The 25,042-nt window shown below is 37.0% G+C and overlaps 1 protein-coding gene across 2 annotated transcripts in view; it reads right to left on the bottom strand.

Moving 5' to 3' along the window:
* CDK14 (cyclin dependent kinase 14) overlaps positions 1-25,042 on the bottom strand; it is a 338,755-nt gene that overhangs the window by 205,190 nt on the left and 108,523 nt on the right. For both annotated transcript variants that reach the window (XM_083862878.1, XM_083862877.1), the window contains exon 6: positions 6,041-6,135. In XM_083862878.1, coding sequence (XP_083719004.1) covers positions 6,041-6,135 — 95 coding nt within the window. The remainder of the gene's footprint in view (positions 1-6,040; positions 6,136-25,042) is intronic.

Genomic DNA, 25,042 nt, shown 5'->3' with positions numbered 1-25,042 from the left:
GGTTGTAAATGTCTCATCCTTTTTTTTATCCCCAAGCCTTAAGAGCTCTACTTACTTTGACTTTTCCTTAGAAGGCTTTGTTCTTGATGTTTATTTACCCTTGTTTTTTTCCCCCCCTCAGGTCTCCAGCTGATTCATGTCTTTCTTGTGTGTAAAAATCTACAAATTTGGGATGGTGGCCTTACCTGTCTTAAGTAGAGTGTCATCACTGGCATGTTTACTACGCTCATGGATCTTACTACATATATGTGTTTTTAATGGACTGCAATGACACTTGAATTTTGGTCTATAATTAAGGGAAAAACTAATTGGAATCTGTCAGAAAGTAGAATATCTCATGGTATTTCCAGTATTCCATTCATCAGTTCAACTCTGGATGTTTCTTTTGCTTTGATTTTGTTGTGTGTGTTGTTTTGGGGTTTTGGTTTTTTTAATACCTACAATGAGTGCAAGTGTTAATAAAAAAAGGAATAAATAATAGATGCTAATTATTAAATGGTGCACAGCACATCTAACCAATATTTACCAATCATTAGTAAATTGTACAAAAATTGGTCATTCAGATACACACAGCCTTCCAGCCTGTTGGATAGTAAATCTTGATTAATTTTAATAATACACCTATTCATCAACATGTGCCCTCCATATGAAGTCTACACAACATCTGGAAATCCTGCAAAGACAGGATCACAGAATCACAGAACATGCTGAGTTGGAAGGAAGCCAAAAGCACCAGCAAGTCCAACTCCTGGTCCTGCACAGTACCATCCCCAAGAGTTACACCACATGCTCAAGAATATTGCATGAGAAACATCTGCCCTTGCTAGACATTTTAAACTTCTTAGCCTAGCAGGAGTATTTTTATTTAAATTTAAATATAATTTTTCATTCCTTCTTTCCTGCCAATTCCCATGTCTGGCAGGAACTTTACCTCTCAGTAAAGCATAAAACAATTTCCTTCTGAAATCCCACCTCAATCCCTCCCTCCTGAAGCCTGTTTTCTTTGCATTTTCAGTCTACACTTGGACATCAGCAGCAGCTGTCTCTGATCCGCTCATTAAAACTTGAAAAACAAGGCTTTCCCAAGAGCAGTATTCCCTTACTGCCTCTTCTCAACAGTACAGGATTTCCTTTCTCTCTGTTTACTCTCAGCCTTGTTCTGTCATCTTTTTGACTGCAATTTAAGCAATGCAACTTAAGGCAAGTGTGGGGCACGAGGCAAGGTTAAACTACAGGGAAACAGCTCCTTCTCTGGTCAAGGTAAACAGAAATGACTAAATTCAGGTGCTCCCATGCTGGGAGCCCTCAGTGACTCTGCTCCTTGCTGAGGAGGACAAGCATGTTCACAGTTAGCAAGGGTGACTGGAGGCACCTCGCCTGTGGCAGAGCTTCACCAGGTTTCAGTTCTTGTCCACCATAGCTGGACAGGCACCTCGCTTTCAAACGGGAAGAAAATCACCCGTCATTTCACTTTCACACCAAAATAATGTAATTCAGGCTCCAAATAAGTTTCACTTTAAGTCAAGGATTAGAAGACGACTCCTTCCTTCTTGTGCCCAGGCTCTCCCTACGTATTACACATCACTGAAGGATCTCGGTGATAAGAGCTCAAAAGCAGCTCTGGGACACTACTGATTTTCCCTGCTCTCTCACCAGTAAAAGTGTGGCTTTTTTTGTTTGTTTTCATAATCAATACCATCATACCTTTAGTTTCAATATGTGCTCCCCAGTAAAATAAATAAAAATGGAAAAACAATAATAATGTTCAATCCAAATTATCAAAAGTTATAAGAAATTGAAATTTTTTCAATGGAAATTTTTTGATCCTTGCAGGTAATCAGTTTTGCCCATTTTCTCACATTATACTTCATAACTACTATGTAAGACAAATTTGTCAAGACAAATTCAAAATCTCAGCAGTGTAATTCTTAATTCTGATAAAGAGTATATATGTCAATTTCCAATACGCTATAAAATGAGAAACCCACACCCATTTTTTTTCTTATAGGAAATGGGAGGGAAATGTAACTAATGAACTTTATTAAGTAAACTCATTGTATAACAAGCTATTTTAGCTGCCGTAATGAAGCAATGAAAATTAAACATTCTTTTTAATGGAAAGTAATTTTTAGAAGCAAAAACATACACATATATTAAAATAGGCAAGGCAATTGAAAATGCTTGGGTTTAAATTACATTATTAGATTACTCTGGAGCTTTTTCACTGTTGAGGCACACATAATATTGCTCATTACTCATCCTTCCAATTATGAGTATCTGTTCTTGTTGCAAACCTAGTTCATAAATATTGAAAGCATGATGTAAAGTATTGCTATACAAGCTCACTTTTACATGCCAGGAATAGGACAAGCTGTTGGTTCATTTATTGATAATAATATACTTACATAATTAGGCATAATACTAAAAACTTCATTATCATTCTACCAAGCCTGTAGCAAATACGTTTTGCTTAGGATTGCATTTCAGCAATTAAATGTTTCTAAATTCAGTCATCTTCCTTCTAAATAAACAAGTGAAGCAGCAAATGGAAGCAGCTAATGATCATTTTAGAGCAAACAGATGTGAACCCATCTTCAGAGATCTCTCAATATGTCTGAGATCTCACCTGTAAAATTCACCACCTCCTTGGGCAAAGCTGGCCATGTCAGTGACTCTTGCACTAAAGCCACAATTCCCATAAGATTGCCTAAACCAACATCTAAACAGGTGGGAAGGGAACAAAACCTGTGTGAACAGCAGCACACCTCCACTGAACTGCAAAGCTGAACTGACCTTTTATTTTGAGAAGTCACTGCAGTCTCAGACAGCAGATGCAAATTGTGTCCAAAATTCATTTTCAGGTCTTGCTTAGCACATCCTAGTTAACTATACAGAAATCATTTTCTTTACCATTTATATATGAAAGACTATCTGTCATTCAGGTTTTGTAGAGAAAATTCCAAGCAGCTCATTCTCAAAACTCCCTAGGTAATAAGCAATGACTCTCAAGTCATCCAGTGATAAAACTGAGCTCTAAGCATGCTCTGCAATACGCTGATGTAAGAGTTAACAAAGAACACACAGAAATTATGCCTTTGTAACAAGGTACTGTATTCTAAACTACTTTTGACTAAGTTCTTTCATTCAAAAGGAGTAAGCTCTCTTTCTCTTCTTCCACATAAATGCACAGCTCCACATTCACCACCAAAATGTTTATATGGAGAATAAATTTCTCCCGATCTTCAACTGTCAGATAGAATTTTTAAAGACTGTCTTTTCTTGGCTTTGCAGACCACCAAGCTTAAAGTTAAAAAACTCTGTCGTGTTTTCATCTGATAGACATATATATTGGAAAAAAAGCTAATTTGAGGGACCCAGAAAATTTAGTGACTGTCATGTTCCCTTTCAGAGGGTATTCTGCTTTCAGCATTTACTTATTATCTAATGCATTTTGCAATGAAAGATGCCACATGAAATTTGATTTCATTCTAATCTTTCAGGGTCAATGCTGAAACCAAACACCTCTGATAACCTCAGATATTTCACTAGTATTATTTTCCCAATGGAATCATCACCAACCTGGCAACCCAAAGTTTTCATTTTCTGCGAACTCTCGGATCAATAACTGCTCATTCCTAATTTAGTCATAGTATCTCAGTCAAACATCTTTTATTATGTTTGAAAAGGTCAATAGTGATCAATGGCAATAATGTATCAGTTCCAGGATATCCCTTTATGAAATAAGTAAAATTCAATCCCTTTTAGGTTAGGATTCAGTCATTCAAAAATGTACACCACCATGTAATTTTAATCACGTGAATATTTTGACTTCTTTCAGTGCAAATTATTCATATGATTGAGCTAAACCATGTACAGGTGTTAAAATAACAACAAAACCAGCCATTACATATATAGAGCTCAGTAACACCAATTACACAGCTAGATTGCATACTCAACCAGCCAAAATTTGTACATTTAAATAGGCAACTATAATTTTTGCTTCTGCACATTTACATCATGCACTGAATGGAAGCTTTATAACCAAATGAACAAATGAGATCCTTGCAATCATGCAATTAAAACCTGTATTGTGCACACCCACAAAAATTCAATTCAGGTTATGTGGGCATCCTCAAGCATTATCAGATAGCATTCACTATTTAATCAGACTACAACTTTACATTATTGAACAATGAAAAAAGACTTTTTTTAAGAAATTCTGTCATCTCAAGGCACAGGGGCATGTTACTATATTACTATACAGTCTTTAGGCTGTTTGGAGAGAATAAAGTATCCTTCCTTCCTTCCCCAGCAGCACCTTGAGAGACTGCCTACCAACCTAAACACAAAAATATTACTTGGATCAGTTGCTAGAAAGCATTACTAAACGAGATTCTCAAACAGCCTCAATGGCTACCAAACACCATGGGAACCAAAAGGTGCAACCACCAGCAGGGTTGGTCCCTTGTTGAAAAACAGCTAAGTGAATCCAGAAGAATCTGCCACTGCATGAAGCTTAATCTGTGTCTGTACATGGCTGGGAGCCAGAGTCATAAACAACCTGCCTAAACAACCTTACTAGATATAAAATCCAGAAACCTGCATCAGTGTAATACGCAACATGTAAAAACCAGCAATTTGAAATTAGTGTAATAGGCAAACCCAGCTATTTTAGGGAGAAACATATTCTGTACATCTAATTTCTCAACAAGCTCCAAGGAATACAGCTAAATACAGCTGCTGATAAATGGGACTGCAAAATGTATTCATGTAAAGATATGCAAGTAAGTGTACACTGACCATTACATAAAATCAAGTATCAAGGCTTTTCCTATGTTAATTCAGTGTGTAAGTCAGGAGCAGAAGAATTACTGATTTTAAGAATAGAAATTAAATTTTTATTACTGTTCCAATACCTGAGGTAAAAAGAACACGTACTGTTTCAAATGCTCTGCAGGCTGCTGCAGCTGAATACCCACACCCTCACAGTGTAGCACATTTACATAAATACACAACGTGAACAGCTTCTCCAGACAAGACTTTGTGATGTTGTGTGCATCATCATGTAAAAATTAAGACCTGCCCCCAAGAAACACACAAAACAATTCCTGTCTTAAGCAGGGGTGTATTTAGAGTAATGCTAGCAATTGCTGTACTTTATAAACACAGTGTCTTACAGACAACAATACAATAACTGATATTATACTGAAAATCTAACGGTATCTAAACTCATTTGTTTCTTTTAAATTACATGCTCTTGGACCCATCTGTGAAAACTGGGAGGTTAATTATGATAGTACATTGCATAATTCCACAGCTAAATGCTAAAGTAGTTCTACATAAATGCCATATGTTTGTCTTAGAAAAACTAAAAGGATTAATTAGGAGGCCAAGGCCAGTACTTTGGAATATAATACTCTCAACACAATTAGATCCTTACACTGCCTACTATGAAAATTTAAGTTTTAATTAATAGTTAAAGTATTAGTCATGGCAAAATTTAAAAATATCTGAAATTCTAAATTGCATGTACCAGACATTGCTTTACTGACACTGCTCATAAAAAGACACTCTGCACAAACCAATCACAAAAAAAAAAAAAAAAAAAAAAAAAAAAATTAAAAAAAAAATTAAACTTGAGAGAAACTTTTCATAAATGACCATATACCTGTTAAGCATTTCAGTCTTGTTCCTCTCTACATTATTCTCACCTATTTAAAGTTACCCGATCACATAAATAAAGAAAAAGTTCCAATAAGCCAATCATAACTAGGAAGCAAAGTTTGAAAAGTCAACTCAACAGCATAAAGTCCTTCAAGAGCCCTAGCAGCCATTTCTCCATCTCTGAATCTGGTTTAGCCCAGCTTTCCACTTCTAGCCGACTCCACTACAAAGCAAAATCTGTTACAGCCATCACTCTCCTGAATGAAGTAAAGGGTTATTTTGGCCTGATTCATAGACCACTGATGGTAAAGAGAGCACTTCCGTAAAATTCAATACACTCTGGACAATACCTAGAACAAATAGTCACTTTACTCACCACATATTCAAACACAAGTGTCAAGGTCTCCTTGGTGTGAATGATATCATGAAGCAGCACAATGTTTGCATGTTTCAATCCTTTCAAAAGAGAAGCTGAAAAGCAAAACATACATGTTATCTTAAGAGTATCCGGATATTTTATATTGATTTGCTCTCTTCTTTTAGTGACTTAAATAAGCTTCATAACCTAACAGCCAGTAGTTGTACTTTAGTATCTTCTATGTTCATGAATTCCACACATCCAGTTTTTGAAGATCACACCTTCCCATTCAATGCTATTTTCTTCACCTTGCTGGTCAAACTCAGCCTCACTCTGAGGCCAAAATGAGCTGGAGCAAGAGATGCTTTCTTTACACAGCCTCCTCTAAGTGAATCACTCATTTCTGAGCAACCAGACAACAAGAGCACTCCTACACTCAAAGGTATTTTTTTGTCTCAGATAAAAGTCAAGCATATCTTTTCAAAATATAATCTTTCCTATCCAACACAACAGAGTTGCTGTCTAAATTAAGGGCAGCATCTATCCTAAGAAAAGGGTTTTAAGCAATAATTCTCCTTTCTCTCAAATATAACAGAGATTTAATGAATCATTTGTATTAGCCCATGAGAATAAATACATGGCATTTTCTCACTATATTTTTTAATGGTACTAGCTCATGTCTCCAGAAAAGACAAAGACTTATCTAGTGAACTTTCAGGTAATCTCCTTCACTAATTTTTTTTTTACAACCTAATACATATTTAATGTTCATTCCATATTACATATTTAATGTTCCACAAGACATGGCATATTTTAGCAATATATGCTGACAAGCCATGTGTTGTTACCAATGTCATTCTGTCGTCGGTGCCTTGTCATCTCATGCATACATCTGAGCAGGACTATCAGTCACCCTAGCAAGTAAATAATAGATACAAAGACATGCAAATGAGTGGCATATTTCTAAACTGAATAACGTGGAACTTTCTTCTGTCACCCTCCTACTTTTGTCAAGGAAAAAAAATGAAAGGCCAAATGTGTGCCTCAATCCTTTACTGTGCAAAAAGGAAATTACAGAGCTCCCACAGCACTGTTTACCCCGTGCTGTCCTATTCAGGGTTTTCCATCAGGCTGAGCTAACTCCAGGGGTCATGTGGCTTTGAATTAAGATAAGTACATATCATCTCTCATGCTGGTCTTTGGGAGATCAATCTGACAAGTTAATCACTCTAGGAAGCAACACAAAAGCAACATGACATCTGGCTGCATCAGTGCTCCTCCACAAGCATCAAACTCTGGAGTTCATCCTAGGCAGAAGGCAGACAGCAAAGATGAAAATACCATAAACCTGCTTCAAAGTGAGTATCATCACAGACATCATGAAGGCAGAACTGCAAACCTGCAAGGAAGCTCTATGACCAAGAATGAGGCAACCCTGCAACCTGGCTGAAGAGGTGAGAAAAAAAAAATTCAAAATAGCTTGATTTGGCCTGCACTCCACAGCTCATGCTATTTAGGGAGCCAGCACAGAGGTGTCTTTCCTGTGCTCTGATTTTGTTGGTACTGAGCTGTAAAACAGCTACTATAAATGCAAATAAGAATTTTAAGCATTTGAACAGTGCATGTCCAGAAACTGTTAATATTCCACAAATTAAATAGAATTCCTTCTCGGAAAGGGAGAGCTGTGAGCAATGTTCATGGGATACTCATCTTAGAACTTGAACAATTTCCTGGAACTAAAGCTCAGAGAGATTTGGATATGTTTGGGGGTTTTTAAAGACAATTATGAGAAACTGCTACTGGAAAAAGGTATGGATACAAACAAAAGATAAAGAACAACTGTTTTGAAAGGTACCTTGTAACAGAAGCAAGAACTCTTAACCCGGGGAAACACTAAGAAGAGTTCACCTGAAGTAACAGGTTTTTAACAGCTCTTTACTCAAACCATATTGAACGATCATACATTTACAGACACTGGGAACAAAAAAAATCCTTCCTAGCAGAGCCTGTGTTGAACTGTAATAGTATTTATGACCTCTGTCTGCTGTTGCTGTTCAGATCATCACCTGAGACCTTTAATTCCTCTAGTTGGCCATTACTTTGTTGCTAGAATCTCTATATGGGTCATTAAAGCTTAAACAGTACATTGCAAGCAGCTTACCTCGAGGTCTTTGCAAATACTCTTTCCCCTTCAGTCCCCTCCCCCACTCTTATTTATCTTCTCTAATATCCAATTCTCCCCTTTTACAGCCTCAGTAATCAGCATCTGCCATATATTACAAGAACTACACCTGCAGGGTGAAATTTCTGTCTCCTCCATCAGTCCAAGTGAAATACAGTAAGTAATATAGCACAGAGAGCAAAATCATCTTAATTGCACTAATTTTACAACAACAGAAATAAGCAATTACGCTACCAATTTATGAGAAAACAAACATAACTGGTGAAAGTAAGAGAATTGCCCCATATGTTCTTCTATCAGGACTTAGCATTAAGATTGCCTGTCTTTTGAAAACACTGTTTTGTTTCTTAAAAAGGAGGGGGGGGAAGGAAATGAGGAAATTAAAAAGAGAAAAAATGTTGTTTGAAATAGGAAAGCTGTGTCTTCTCCCACAGAATACTTTAAAAACAAAATGAAATATGAACCATAATATGGAGGGTTTTTTCCAGAAAAACAGCTTTTCAGAACAAAAGACCTATAAACCTCCTCTTTTGAGCAAGTTTTTACTCAAAGGTGATAGAACTTTGGATGAACTCCACTAATTCAAAGACAAACCTCAGAAATTCACTTCCAAAAGAATAAAAAGGAGTCCAGAGAATCTGTCAGCATCAACTTGAGAAAGGCTGACTTTACCTTTGAAGCTGCCAATGCAGCTGCTACTGGAGCTCAATGAGAAGTCCGGTGCTGCTGTGCCTGGTGCTCCTTCTAGAACAAAATAATTCTGCCAGAGAAGGCCATCTCCATCCAGTGATTATTACCCACAGATTTCACAGAGAGTTGCTTTTCTTTTAAGATAAAAAGACTAAAATATTGTTGAAAAAGCATTGCAACATCTCACAAAAATGGGACCAATGTACTAGTACTCATTGTATTCTTAACATGTATTTTTAATAACAAAATTATACAATGCTGCTTCAAAAGTACTGGAACTACTTTTACCCTTGGTACGAAATGTAAGATAAACAGATGGCAGCACTTTTAATTAATTTCTCCAAAGAGTTCTGAGGAGGAACAGCAGCAAGGACTGTTAACATTCATTTTTAGAACACTTTGGACAAAGTATTCTATGGGTTTGAATGGCCAGGTGCTTGTTCTGTCACCTGTGTTTGCACAGTCCCACACAGCAAATTCTAACAGGGAAGGCGAATTGTTGACATACTTCAACAATTAACAGCATCCCAGATGATAATTTCTGTGACTTTTACACAAGCTCATGATCTGAGTCACTAAATGTACCGACACTCCACACTTTCCATCAAGGGCTAATAACCATATTTGCATACTTAAAGGAAACACATTGCATTTGCTTGAATAACCATCACAGGCTTCCTTCCAACAAGGGGATGCTCTCATCTATTATGAGCTCCTGGCAAGCTGCCATATCGCTTGTGCTGGTCAAGGAGGTTCTTGCTGTTCCCAGATGAGCTGGATTCTAAAGTACACTCACTCCACGAGCAAGGCAAGCCAGATGGACTGCAGCCAACTCTTACCCAAAACCTGAGTAGCATCAGTAAATCACTGCTTTGCTCCCTGCGGGGTTTACGGCATCAACTCAAGCCTGACACTCCATTAACAAAGCCTTGTGACTTTTAGATCAGCCTCGGCTTGGGAGTGTTTTGAAAAAGGCTATTCCCATATCTCATAAAGTAACATTTCACAGCTGTATGATAAATTCAACAAAAGCAACTGTTACTATTGACTACCAGGTCACACGGAAGAACATTTCACTAGCAAAGATAGTAGTTTTGGACATGGTAAGTATATTAAACTCAAACATTAATTATGGTCCTTTGATCATCCATTCAGTCTTTCATTTCCTGACTATCATTTTATTTTCACTTTGTGAAAAATCACAACTCTCCACTGTGGCCCCAAAGAATAACTCATGATCTTCAAACTGGCTGATATTTCAGTGACCTGGAAGCTTTTCTCTGCAGCAGCAGCAGAACTCAGCCTCATGCTGCTAATATGCACCGTAATGTACAAGTGCTGCTGATGCTCTCTCATATTTCCACATTTTCAACTTTTTTCTAAAAAGTGTAACTATAAGAATACCTGCTGCTTTCCTCAGTAGCTGGGGTGCCCTCTGGGATTACCATGCACCAGTGCTAACTATTGCTCATGTTGCTACCCACATGCAGTGCTCACCCTTTCTCACTGCCACTCCAGGAGGATTTCTCTCATCAGGAGACTTTTGAAGACGACACACCATGGAAGCTTGCACTTCTCTAATGCTGTTAATGCAACTGTGCATCTTTGCTGCCCTGTTGGATTTCTGAGATGCCAAAGAACACACATTCTAGTCAGTCACACAAATCTGTGAAAGCAAGTAAGCTGCTGTGCTTCAGAGCCAAACAACTTATCTTTAAAATTCTGCAGCTTAGCTTGTCACACTCTGCAGACACAACGGTGCTCTCTGTCAGAGTGCCAACTTCCTCGCATACACAGTTGGGATCAGTCTCTGAGCTCTCCTGGAAAGGCATCCTTACTGAGAAAACATTCATAGGGTTTTTTTCTTAAAATCATGTTTTCTGAACAAACACATTCAAATATGTCTTACTGCCTGCACAAACTACAGTTCTGTTCCTCTCCCAGCAACTTATTTGTAATCTATACATCTTTCATAGAAATTTTTAAAATTTGGCCTGAGAGCAGAACGTCCCTTACCCTTCTCATCCACTTCCCACACAGCAGGAATTTCTGTGTTACTTAGAATTCTACCACAGAGACAGGAATTCAGCACTCTGTTGGTTTTGCAGCATAAATGTGCAATAATTTCCTCCTCAGAAATGCAGTTCCCAAATCCACACTTTGCTATTTTCCAGTTCATCCATCTGAAATGATTTACTACAAGCAAATAGCTTTGCTTTCTTAGAACCCTAACATAATAAAATTCAATTCAGTGAAAACTGTACACTCTAGGTAAGACCACAGTGACCAGAAACTTCCCATCTTCTCACCACAGGATATATTCTGCAGAATGATCATTATTTATAGAACATATGTAATTCCAAGTAATTGATTTTAAAGCTGCCTGCCTATGAACACACAGAATTGGTCAGCTTTGACTCCAATCTCAGTGGACACCATGCAATAAAGATATATAGGTCACTCTTCAGCTTGGAAAACTTTCTAGGAGGAAGTTTCATAGCAAATTGCAAAAGAATTTGTGAGCTACAGAAAGGAGAATCAGCAGAACAGAAAACTTTAGCTGGGTTATTATATAAGCTTAGCTCAATTACCTTCTTTACAACTAATTCCAACCTCATGAAAGTCTCTTCTAGATTTAATAAATGGTCCTTATTCTAGTTTTCATTAAGTAAAAATAATAACAGTCTGCCATTAAGAAAGCAAACACTGCTTCACATGCTTGCAAGAAAGGACTTGGTAGTCCTTCAACTGTAGGTCACTTTGCTGGAGGGACTTATATGGATCAAATTAACTTCATTTACCTTCTCAGCCTCAATTCAGGCTTACATGAGTGACTTCAACTTTTAAGCAAGTTTATTTTTAATTTGTGAAATTTCTTTTTGGTGCTCCTCCTTGAAAGTATAGTATGCTGTTAGTGAAGAAATACAGAAAAAGTGTGCATGTTACAACATATAAGCATCTTCAAAGGTCCTTGTTACAGCTGTAGTCCTCTAAGCAAAAGGCAAGTCACAAACCTGCTAAAATCTCTTTGCCTATTGAACTGGAATAAAACACTGGAAGGACTGATCAAATAAGCTCTGAAAAGCCTACAATATATTATTCTAACAGTTATACAGAAAACTGCTGCCATATGAAATGAATGTCTCTTTCATTACATTCTAGCTATAAATGTATGCATTGTGTATTGTTCCCAGCACTCTTCCAACACAAGTACAGATGGAGGTTAAAAATAATGAGACATCATCCTATTAAAGCCAGACTCTTGGAAAGCAATTGCAATATTTTAGTCCTATCTTGTAGCCACCAGTCATATTTTGCCTTCCCTATCTATTTCAGTATTCAAGAGGAGGAAACTATGTACACCAAAAATATGCAGTGTTTACAGAAAACAACTCTATAATGCAGGTAGCATGTGAAAGCAGGAACATTTCTATTACTTTTTGATGCACACATAGCATGACCGGGACTAATAACAAAATCTATTTATAAAACCATCACCAGCTGTTTTTAGCCTTGTTATCGTAATGAATTTCAGACACTGTCTTCACATAAATGTCTATCTACCTTAGGATTACTTTGGAAGTTTTCAATCTAAACAGTTCCTCTCATCTCTCAAAAACAGGCTTTAGTAACAACTTGTGTAATCTATGTAATAACTTTCCCTTTGGAAAAAAACCAAACTACTCAACCCAGTGTTTTGGAGTAGAGACTCAAAATCTGGGAACAAAGAGGCCTTTAAAATAGAAATACATACTTTGCAATCTCTGTGAAACTACTCTAAATTTGGTCAAGTTAAAGCTTTGGAAATTGTCTCTTTGGGTGAGCCTATCAGCAGTGTGAAAGGAAGAAGGAATATCAAAAAGAGGAGATGGCAGGTGGGGCTGTCATCCACAGTGGAAGCTAGGACAGCTGGGTAAGGAGACAGAAAAGCCAGAGGACAAACGAACATCCTTCACAGGTGGAAAAAAGGCAGGAAGGTGGAAAGAGCACATAGACAGGACAGAAAACGGACAGGATGCAGAGCATGGGGTGGGCAAACACTCATATTTTGGGCACACACTCACATTTCGGGCAAAGTACACAAGAGCCTGCAGCACATATTCTCCACTGATGTCCATACAAGAACCCAAGATTCCTGCTGCTTTCAGCAGGAATCGGTTAAAGCATCTGGCAGTTTTCCTAATTCTCTTGCAAATTTCAGTCTACAGAGAGAAGCACCCATCAAAGTACCAGTTAACATTTCAGTTCAAGCAGAATGTGTTCATATGAGAGCTAGCAAATATAATGAAACACTGGAGTGCAGATGCAACACCAGAAAATGGAATATAGATTTCCACTTGCTTTTTCAAACACTTGGAACATTACTTAAACAAAAATCCAAATTAAAATAAAGAATGCCAGGCCAAGTGCTCCAAAAAGAGATGGACTACAATTACAGGGGCTGCTGCAATGTGAACTCCCAGATACACATTCCTGATGTCACTACCATGAGATAAGCCAGAGTTTCACTTCACAGCTGCTTCACATCTATCTTGCATTTATCTCATACTTTGACAACCTGAAAATTCACAGCCTAACTTCTTCAATGGCCAATTAGTGTGCTTGTACCTATTAACTGCTCTCAAGTCTTTAATTTTTTTTCACAGATGGAATAAGCAGTAGAAGGATCTTGCCCATTCATCAGAGAAGCTGAAAACTTCACCAGGTCCAAGACAGAAGAAAACCATCCTGATTTTCACCCTTACCTTACCACTGACTAAGCATCACTTTAAGTCAGTCAAGCTGATAATATGACCATGTTCCTCATTTTCTGAACATTTCAACTTTTGATCTTCATTCACATTTATCAGAACCGCAGAGTGCATATAGTCATTACAGAACCCCAAGCAACCCTATACACTGATATTACTCAATGTTATGCAAGTACTTTGAAAGTCATCTCAAAATCATCATTTAAAAGAACTCTCAGCAAGTGGGGTGCTGACAAGATGAACAAATATTTAAGTAGTCAGAGTAGAGTGATGAGTGTTCTAGAAATTTTCAAAACCATCTGTGTTTTAATAATGCACAGTAGGTGCCTATAGCTAGAGCCACCCATCGAGAACATTAAATTAAATTAATCGATCATCATCTGACACAGGCAGAGATCACACAGCAGAGCAAACATGGTGCTGTTGTGTAATTAAGGAAAGAACACTAGAAGTAGAGAGACCAAATTAAGTTTTCACACGTAAACTTAATTCTAACAACTTCTGAATGATTGAATTTGCAACGATAATAAAGATCCTCTGCTGTAAATGGTATATCTGCAACATTAGTATTACACTGTCCAAACAAGAGAGTAAATAACCAAGTACCAGCACTGAACCTCGTGCTCTGCTGAAGTCAATGAGCATTTTGTTACTCACTTTTACCAATGCATCAATATGACAAGAAATCACTTAACCTTATGTACCTGCAATGAATATTTTTTTTGTACAAAGAAGACAGAAAAGCATCACAGGAAATAATTAAATTGGATTGACATGAAACTGAGTTGCCTACCAGCATACTTGAGCCACTACTTACAAATGAGGAATTCTACAGAAAAGCTATTTTAGAAAAAAATTACTTTTGCTCTATTTCTCAGTGGGCCATTTCCTTTAGAAAAAAAAAAAAAAAAAGCTGCACGAAAAGCAGACTCATTTGTCAGCACACACTTCAGGCGGCAGAAAAAAAAGGCTTGTGGCATATGTCTAGCTATTTTTCAAAAAGGGAGTGAGACAGGAGTCTTTAAAAGATCATGTCAATTTTCTTCTTCTGGGTGGGTGAGGCTCAACATGCCTTTTTGTCCATAAGTGGAAAATAAAGCTGGAATGCTCATAGCATTGCTGTGTCTCTTGTGGAATGGTTTAGCTATTAAAGAAAGGCAGACTCAGTAGAAAGCTAGCAAATAATTATTTTTTCAACTATTTCAGTAAACAAAATCAATCATGGTGAAAATAAGGCATACTGTTCTGTAACTGAAAAGAGAAAAACATGGAGTGTATATCAGAAAAGAACAACAATTTCATAATGTGAAAAACGAAGTTCACTTTTTGGTAAATTTAAAAAAACTATGTTTAATAAAATAATTAAGACAATTAGGAGATAAGAAAAAGCCAATTACGGCCGGCCGGGTGACTTGGCATTCCACCAAGTCCACACCTTGCTTTCTCAGAGATGCTCGTTAAATACTCTTCCCGTTACATCGATATATGAATATTCATAAAATTCCATAAACTAATTTCCATATTCCAGGAACTGTTTTGCATGGCCCCTCCTTGGGTCCGCCTTTTTAGAGCATGCGTGTTTCGTGGCTGTGTCCTTTTTATCGCGTCCAGTTTGGGCCTTGGTCCGTGCTTTCTTCAGGTGGTAGATGTTGATAGGTAGTGTATCAATAGCAGGGTCCTCTTTACATGTTTGCTGAATGTTATCCCAACCAAACAGACAGTTTAAGCACATTGCATCAGTTATTACCACTATACCTACTTTTCTAAAAGCAGAATTAAAAACTTATGTTATATATATATATATATATTCTATATCCTTACCACAACATTATTTACTATATAGCACACATCTTGCGAAAAGCCAACTTTATATAAAATATATATAACAATAATAAAGCAAATGAAATCCAGTCACTGTGTAACTTGCCCTAAAAAGCAATTCAAAACAATGAACTATTAGGTTCTTAAGCATCATCAGAATATGAATAATATCTAGAACATTTAAAAAAACATTTTTAAGGACAGGAAATAACCTTAATTCAGGCTAGATCTCTTTGATGCCTTTTATAAGATTTGTAATTGATTTTTCTTTCCCATCCAAAAATATGCGAAACATGCAGATTACAAAATGGCAATATTCCCTCAAGTAACTTGTAAACTAATTTCTACCATAAAAAAAGCAATAGTGATGAAGCAAGCTTGCAGACACAGTAGCAGCAAAATCAGTGAAGGTTAAATTTTTTTCCAGACTAAATTAGTTGAAAAATTATATCTGCAATGGACAGCCATGCTTTACCACAACAAATAAGCGTAGCAGAAACTCCTGCTGATGAGCTCCTTTTTACTTGCAAAAACCAAGCAAGAAGAAACATCAAACCGGAGCTGTTAATTTGATTTGACCAAGCACAATCTGGACTAGACCACTCAGTGTACAACTGTGTTGCCAATACAAGACCTGAACATCACAGAACTACTGGATATACTCTCCTTATTAATGTAGCACTATCACATGGTGAAACATGAAACTCTATCATCTCACCAACTGATCCCAAACAAACTTGCCCAACACAAGCAACAGACTGTTCAGTGCAACTGCACTTAAGTTTAAGTTCAGCATAAACAACAATTTCATGCGCATAAAGCCCTTTGGTGCCAACACTGCTGGACATCCACTTTGCAAGCACATAATCTAGAAATATATTTTAAGTTTTATTTTCACATTTAAAGGCCCTATCAATTCACAAGGAGCAGATATGTCCTTGTATATGTCCTCCTCCTGTGTTTGCCCTGTGGTCTCTAGGTACTGTCTTGGTTCTCACCCCACCACTGAACTGTCATTTACTCTTCATAGTATCATTTACAGTTCATAGTATCCATCAACAGTGTTAGTTGAATTCAAGGTGCATGAAATGGAGAGGAAACAGAAAAACTGGGAGTCCCAGGATTTTTGCTTTATTGACCCCAGAATGTAACTATATCCAAATCAGTATGACTGCAAACTTTACAAATTTGCATTTAAATGACAGTAGAGAGCTGTTATTATCATGTCACTCTCTAGAGTAGCATGTGCTTACTGAAAGGTTGGGGATATTGCTCAAATTGGAAATATGTGATATACAGGGCAAATATTTTCATTTAAGCAAAAGATAGCAAGTCCTGTATGTTTCTTTATAAAACAGCTGCCCTCATAGAGTACAGGAGAGGTGCTAGAACAGAAGAGATGAGCTGAAGGAATGTCTCAGCTTCACAGAGTTGACAGCCATAGCTGACAGTGACAGGGTGATGCATAAGTTAAATGATGCTCAGAGGAGACCTAGTAGGTAAGGTAGTGATTTCTATCCTCCTACTTTGGCTAAAAACATACCCATAATTTTCAAGTATAGATTCAAAATTACCTGTGTAGATGCATGACATGAATCAAACTATGGATCTAAATCATACTCGAAGCCATTCTGAGCAATGACATAATTAAACCCCTCCTAAGAAATGTGAGAAAACACATCAAAAGGATCTTCGAGCATAACCCATTAACACCACAGGTGGTAGGAATTTTTTTTTAAAGGACAACTCAACAGCTTGTCTGTCTACTACATACAGATATAAAACATCCAGCCCCCTTGAAAATATACTCAGTTCTTCCATCCTGTTGTGTCATTCATCAATTATAATTACAGCAATTTACTGTTTGCTTTTCCAGATAAAATTCTTTTTATAGAATCATAGTAATTAACAATGACAGTAGCAAAATTGATAGCCCTGCTTCTTAAAGTACTCGTTCCTCTAAAATGCCAGTACTGCCTTAACAGACTTTAACAAATGCCCTCATCTTTTCCAATTTGTGTCTAACAGTGTTTGTTCCAGTCAAAACAGGTCAGCTCTTTTCCAAGACAGAACTAGAGAACAAATATGGTCTTCAATGTTGTTGACCTTTTTTTTCAAACAGTTCTCTGAACTCATTCATTGAAAGGTGGCCTTCAAAAGTTGGACTTCAGGTCAAAGAAACACATTTTCTAGTTTCTGTGAAAATTTGTCCAATTTCTCAAAGTTTACATCCAGTCAATGGAAAATTGTACTTTAGAGCTGCACTTAAGCAGCTAAAATCTCCCAGAGAATCCATCCTCCCTGAGCATGATTAAACATTTAAGTATTTGTTAGAAACAGAAGTCTGAGCCAAAAAATCTGAATACAACACCAGTTACAGATAGGACAGTGTCATCAGGAGAATAATTCTAACAATTTCCCCAAAATCTTAATCACAAACCTGGTTTTGCTGAATCCATCTCCAAATCCTGCGCTCCATTTCTGCTTCTCCCACTTCACCCCTGCTAATAACAAAAAGGGTGGGAAATGCTAGCCCTGTCCAATTAGATTCCCCATTCTCCATGCCATAGGCTCCTGACTGAGGCCAGTCAAAATCATCAACCCTTCCCATCTTCCTGTTACTGCTTTCTACCCCAGTGCTGCTTTGAATGGCCCTTTGAATTTGCATTCTTCCAAACTCACTGTGATAGTTGATGTAATTCTCACACCAACATCTACTCTTAACCTCCATTTCTCCCAGTTCTCCTCCCTACCACTGCCCAGGTATGGACAGTGCCAAGCACTCAGTGGGACAGTCTTCTCCAGGCTGCCAGAGCATGTCAGAAAGGGAAGCAAGAAAGCTAGAGAGAATATGGAAGGGAAAAGGGGACAAAAATGCATGGATAATGTATGTAGAGTTTATGATTCAGTCAATATGAGAAAAAAAGTCCAAAAACAAAGCTAAATGCAAAATGGGAGGTTTACACCTATGCAATGAAAATTTCTACCTAAAAAGCCAGTTTCACAAGTGGACTTCCATAGGCTCAGGACTAGCTAACAAGCCAAAATCCAAGAGCTTAAATCTTGGTTCATCATCCCACACAGTAAATGAGCCTAGAGATACAGACAATTCTTTAGTTGTCTCTTTAAATCCTTCTTGCTTATTGTTACAGCTAAACAAAAAAGTGACTTGCTAACCAAAGACAAGGCATGAAAGTTCTTGTTCCTGAAAAGAAATGGAACAGAAAATAAGAAGGGCACCTTAAGCAGCAGGACTTAGAAGGAGCATGACAATATGCCTAAACTGTATTTCTCAACAACTTCCATTTTCGGTTAGAAAGAAGAAGCTAATAAAATACTAACAGATAGCATGGCTGGTTCAATAAGCGTAGCAGAAACTCCTGCTGATGAGCTCCTTTTTACTTGCAAAAACCAAGCAAGAAGAAACATCAAACCGGAGCTGTTAATTTGATTTGACCAAGCACAATCTGGACTAGACCACTCAGTGTACAACTGTGTTGCCAATACAAGACCTGAACATCACAGAACTACTGGATATACTCTCCTTATTAATGTAGCACTATCACATGGTGAAACATGAAACTCTATCATCTCACCAACTGATCCCAAACAAACTTGCCCAACACAAGCAACAGACTGTTCAGTGCAACTGCACTTAAGTTTAAGTTCAGCATAAACAACAATTTCACGCGCATAAGAACAAGGTTCAGGAATATGGCAAAGCCATAATTGCTTTGAAGAGGTTTCTGAACCTCTGAAAGTCTTTGGAATATTTTGTTTCTCTAAAGAATCCTTTTTCAAGCAACTCTTGAAGATAGCTGATCAGCAACAGCATTTTGAGATACTGCAAAAGGGCAAACACATTTTTAGTTTCTACAACTAAAGTGAGAACATTTCAGTATGCCGGAAAACACAGCTCAAGCACTATAAAGGCCTTGGAGCTCTTTACTAGCAATTTGCTGCCTCACCACCTCATGCCAAGTAAATCAAAGAATGACTTAACAAAGCCATCAAATTTTTAGCAGCCAAAATTTTTCTCCCAAACTAACACGCTCTGACATAAAAAAGGTCATAGGAATTACAGAAGCAAGTCCCCATAGGCATTAATGAATCTTTTTCCTCCTTCAGCATGGCTAGTTAGTGTATGTGTTATATCAGACATTCTTCAACAGTAAACTGCACCTCTAAGGGAAATTGATAAATAAGGAATACTAAATCCCTGTTCCAACACATGCCAGAAAGTTTTGGCTAAAAATCAAGAACTGATTGCATTGAAAACTCTAAGAGCACATTCCAGTTCAGATACTGATATTAAAGAAGTGGCAGCCAAACTGCTAATATTGACAAGGTGGAACATCCTCCCTAAATTCATAGCTTGGTTCAATATTTCAAATAACATCAGCCTTATGAAAACAGAAACTAAATATTCCCAAACAAAAAACAACCAATCAACCAAACAAAAGTAAGCTCAGTCAATGAAACAAGCACAGGAACCCTACTCATTTATTTCTAATTAGGGCTCAGCACCCCAGTGATGACAGATCACAAACTCTGTGAAGTCCATCAAAATGCCTCTCCCACAGCTGGTTTGGAAATCTATACATGACAGCCTCATAATATTTAAACAAACTGACAAGATCTCCACAGATAAACCTGGTCTGAGACAGTAAAACATATTCCTCTCCAAAAGTTCTCTGGCCACAATAAACTACATCTAAAATATTAAGAACAATTTATCTGAGAAGAAACTACAGTTGCATATCCATATCTTAAATGTATCTTTGATGTTAAATATACAATGAGTGCTACACAACACAGGAAACACAGCAGTGTCTGTCATTAAGGAGTGTATGATTATCTGCAAGTATTATTCTGACATTTTATTGGGTTTTAACAAGTGCTGTTAATAAACCTTGTCCTTGTACACAGGTTGGCTTTCATTTCACTTGAGAAGCTTTTATAAACTTGTTTACATAATTCTCAAAGATGTAGATTTATAACTCAATGATTTTACAAGGTTAATGGCCTCTGTAATTAAAACAAATGAATGAGAAACTCAACTTCTTTAAATTTATGCGCTTCAGTCAACCAGAAAAACAGCAAACTCTGCAAAGAACATGGATGTACAAACCAGACTAAGTTCACCTTTTGCTGACTGCTCCAAAGCAATGTACAGAAAAGAAAATACTTCTATTAATTATGTACTTGGACTCTGGAGTATTTTGAAACCTAAAATTCTAGGAACATAGATTAATGGAATTTCTAGTTTAGTTTCCAGATCTAGATGCATCTGAGATGTACTTTTACTCCAGAGGTGTAATTTGAATTTAACAAACACACATCAGAATGAAATTTTGTACTGCGTGATACTGAAGGCTCAAAAATAGTATTTTCAGGAGCATATCTATTATTGAAGATCGTTTTAATTTACTATAAACCTCACTTTCTTTTATTTTTCTATTTGGACCTTAAGCTTTTAATTAGTATATTTTTAAATAAATGAATTAAATCCATATCATGCCTCAAAAAATTTTATATTGACTTAATTGACACATATTAGCAAGTAAATGCCATACCAGATCACACCATACTGTTTTTTTAAGGTTAAAAAATCTGAAACTGTAATAATTATAACCAAATTTCTTTGTAGAACTAAGACTTCTGCTATTCAAATTTCACCAAAGAACTTTATTCAACAGTAACAACACATCAGAAATTCAGTCTAAAAAAATTAAAGGGATAAAATCTCCTGATATTTAAGGGGGTTTTTTTAAGATTCAAAGGTTTCCTATTGCCTCAAAGAGGTTAGAAGTTGCTTTGTGTTCTTGAACTGCGATCAGGAGTTATTCACATGTAATTGAATGTGACATTCTACCTTCTTGTCCACAGCCATAAAAATGGATGAAAAACATGAATGCACAGGCTGATGGCAAGATGTGACTATTATTAATGCAATTCACAAGCCTCTTGGAGTGCTGACAGAAATCTGACAGAAAGGTGGTAAAGTCTTGGACACACTATTCACAGATATATATATACTTTTATAGGTTATTTAGTTTGACCTCCTTGGCATAAGAAACCATTTCCAAGCTCATAAATTTTTACTGAGCATATCTTTAGAAAGACATCCGTTGTCTTACAACAACCCAGCAGCACAACTGCCCCAAACTTCATTCACATTTGGAAGAGCAGGAAGTCCATCTAATCCTTACACTGATAACTTACGCAAAGCCTGCTTAATCAGACTTTTAATGGAGACTATACATTGCTCCAAAAGCTTTTCTTTGGCTTTTATATAGATTTGTACTAATTTGTGCAAGCAAGACTGAGAGACAGCAGCATTCAGACACACATCAACGCGATCACTTGAATTTTGTTTGTGAGCCACAGCTACAACCCTTAGCTTCTCCACTGGCATGCAAAATAAAGCATTTTTGATTATGCAAATAATCCTCTGCTTTGTGAATAGGGCCTCAAGTGATTCAAATGCTAATTCTGTTAGAAACGTTGATGCAAAGCCAGTATTTCAACCATGTCAGCTTTATAACCAAGACTTTCTGAGAAACACGAAATTGCAAATTGAAAAATATCTTTTAGAACCAGAAATATACAGAGATAAAGTAACCTGGAGAAGCGGGAAAGTTTTTACAGATTTCTGTCAATGGCCCTGCAACCTGCTGGGTTTTGCTTTGAGTTAGAAGCCCCTTCAGGAACTGGCAGTTTCCTATCAGAGGCAATGTAGGCACTGCTGGACTGAGAAAACCAGAAATGAAACAACAAAAGCAAATTTTTATCTTGTCCAAAGAATAATGTGCTATGTAGTTGGGGTTTACGTCTTATTGTTTTCTTAATAAAACCTTCACACAATCCAGTGAATGCCAAGAACATGAAAATGCTCTTGTCAATATTAAACACATTTTTTGAGCCCTCACAGCACACAAAAGAGCAAGCATGTGTCCTGGATTTCAGAGAAATAGGGGGAAAGGGAAGTGAGTGAGAATGTGTATGTGAAATGTGTAAAAAGCTTTTTTTTTAGTTTGCAAGTAGTTTTGATTTACTTTTTTTTCCCCCTGAGTAGTTACATTTAACCTACTACAGTACTTTGTCCTCTCAAGTTCTAGGAGATATGAGAGAAGGGAGAATGTTTTCAGATGGAAGCCAGCCACACTGGCACTGCCATCAGCCTGGGTGCAAAGCTACCTTGATAGTACATTTCTACCACCCTCTTGACTTTTTTGATTGCTTCTGCTCAGGGAAAACCAGATGATAATTAAGGCTAAGTAAAATCTGTGGATCTAATTACCTGAGCTGTACAACTAAGACAGGCTTCAAAGAACTAACCTGCAGCTTATGTTGCCTATAGAAAAAAAGAAGGGTATTAGGAAGCTTCTACATAAGGTCCAAGGATAAAAGTTAAATAATATAACCCACTTGTCATTAACGGTGCCAATTTTGAGCATCTCCTCAAGGCAAAATCCAGAGGACAGAATCCTTATTTGCATTAACCCCTTCCTAACACCCCAAAGTAAAAGTCAAACAAAATTGGTCTATACCACTTTTGCAGTGATTAAGGGAATTCTGAAACAAGCACCACAAAATACACACAACAAATATGCTGTATCAGATCAGAACAGATACAAATCACTGAGTTTATCACACCTAAAATATCCTTATTTACAAAGCTTCCTCCATTCATTTTGTTTTAAGTTCATTTTTCAGTTGGCTCCAGCTGAATCTGCTGCCAGCTGAGAAGCTGTGGAAGTTTGTGACAAGTGGCTCAAACCTCAAAAATTCAGAAATACAGTTCCAGATTCTACAGCTGAATATCCCATGGTGAGACTTTTAGACTCTACTGTCATGGCTTACATTTTAGTAAATGGGTCAGAGGTGGAAGGTCACATATCCTATTACCAGTCTCTGAGCCATCCATCCAGTTCCCCTTCATCTCAGCAGAAAAATGCGACACATTATCAGCTTCTTTTTGAATGTTGCTTACTCGGGAGGAACATTCTGAAGTAAAATAATGTGGATATTCATTTTCATTGCTTTGAAGAAGACAGTAAAGGTCAAGTTCTAATATTGAAATGCTACTCTCTTTATATTGATTATAAAGTCTGAAAGCGGTAACTCCACCCATGCTAGAAGAAGAGACCCCATTATGAAGCCTGTATTCCAGTTCTGTATGATTCCTAAAAGATAATCTCCCACCTCGCCCAGCAAAAACTGAAAAATTGAACTGAAATGTTTTCAACACTATCTTCAGGCTATGGAAAAATACAAAAGAGAAAAAAGAGCAGTGCTGTCTCCCAAAGGAATGGTCTCACCCAGACAGCTGTGCCTACAGCATCTGACAGCAGGTAGACCAAAGCAAAAAAGGAGCCTGTGAAGAAACAAAAAAAGTAATATATTTTGTCTCACATATACAACTTAAAAATAAGATATATTTGCTTTTTCATTGCTTTGATTATAACTGACCTTTTCCTGCCTATGAGAAACATATTAGTGCTTCTTAATGACTACAGTGGTTGCTGCCATTTCATGCCAGTACAAAGATGTGGGCTGCTGAAAACATTTGTCACCTATTTCAAAGTTTAGAAACAATTCATGCTTAAAATTTTCAGCAAATTACTGTGAACTATACATAGCATTTTACCATTTGGGACTTTTTACTTCCCTGTATACATGACATATTTAAGAAAGAATTGAATCATTACCACAAAAGATGGGAATAAAAAGCAAAATAAAATACTGTAGTAGTCTCATCCTCTCAGACTGCCTATCTTCTCAACTAGCAAGTCTCTACTTATGTCATGGCCCCATAATTTGAAAATAAGTGTCCTTTTCCCTTTGATATAGGAGAGATTTGGTAGATATTGAAACAGAATAGTGTCTTGTATCTGTAAAGAGACTAAAGGTGCTTAATTTTATAAATAAATTACAAAATTGAAATAAACTAGTGGATTTTTCTCAAAGGAAGAAAAAGTACTTATTGTGCTGTGGACAAAGGCTTTGAAAACGAAGGCATTGTTGTGGATCCAGCAGAAACACATGCATATCTCCATTGTAACATTCATGTCTGAAGAACCAAGACAATTTTAAAATTATTTATACACATAAGGAGACTTAGGATAATTCATTCATGAACTTTCTGTGTTAGAAACACACAAAGCTGTTCTGATGATGTTTATGAATGATGACTGAATTCACTACCAAGAAAATGGAGACATGTCTCAGACATGACTCTTGATGAAGATGGATAATTTTCACAGGAACCATCTTTACTTTATCTAGAGCTGGGTACATGTCCAACTCACATTAGACATTCTCTGGGTTATCAACAACAGTATGTTACCATTCACAAAGCATTTTGTTCCTTGGGGGACAGGGTTAATTGTTTTTGTAAGTCTTAAGAACATACAGGAGACACGAACGCACAATACACATGCACCCATACACTTCTTTCTGTATATGTAGTGGAGTATCTCCTTCAAGGGAGAGAGCTGTAACACAAGAAAACCAGACAACCTTCTGAAGTCCGTATTTTATACTTTACCCAAAGCTGAAGCCAATTCTGCA

The sequence above is a fragment of the Zosterops lateralis genome (assembly GCF_965231275.1).
Source record: "Zosterops lateralis genome assembly, chromosome: 1".
NCBI lineage: Eukaryota > Metazoa > Chordata > Aves > Passeriformes > Zosteropidae > Zosterops > Zosterops lateralis.
This window is presented reverse-complemented; position numbering and strand designations above follow the sequence as displayed.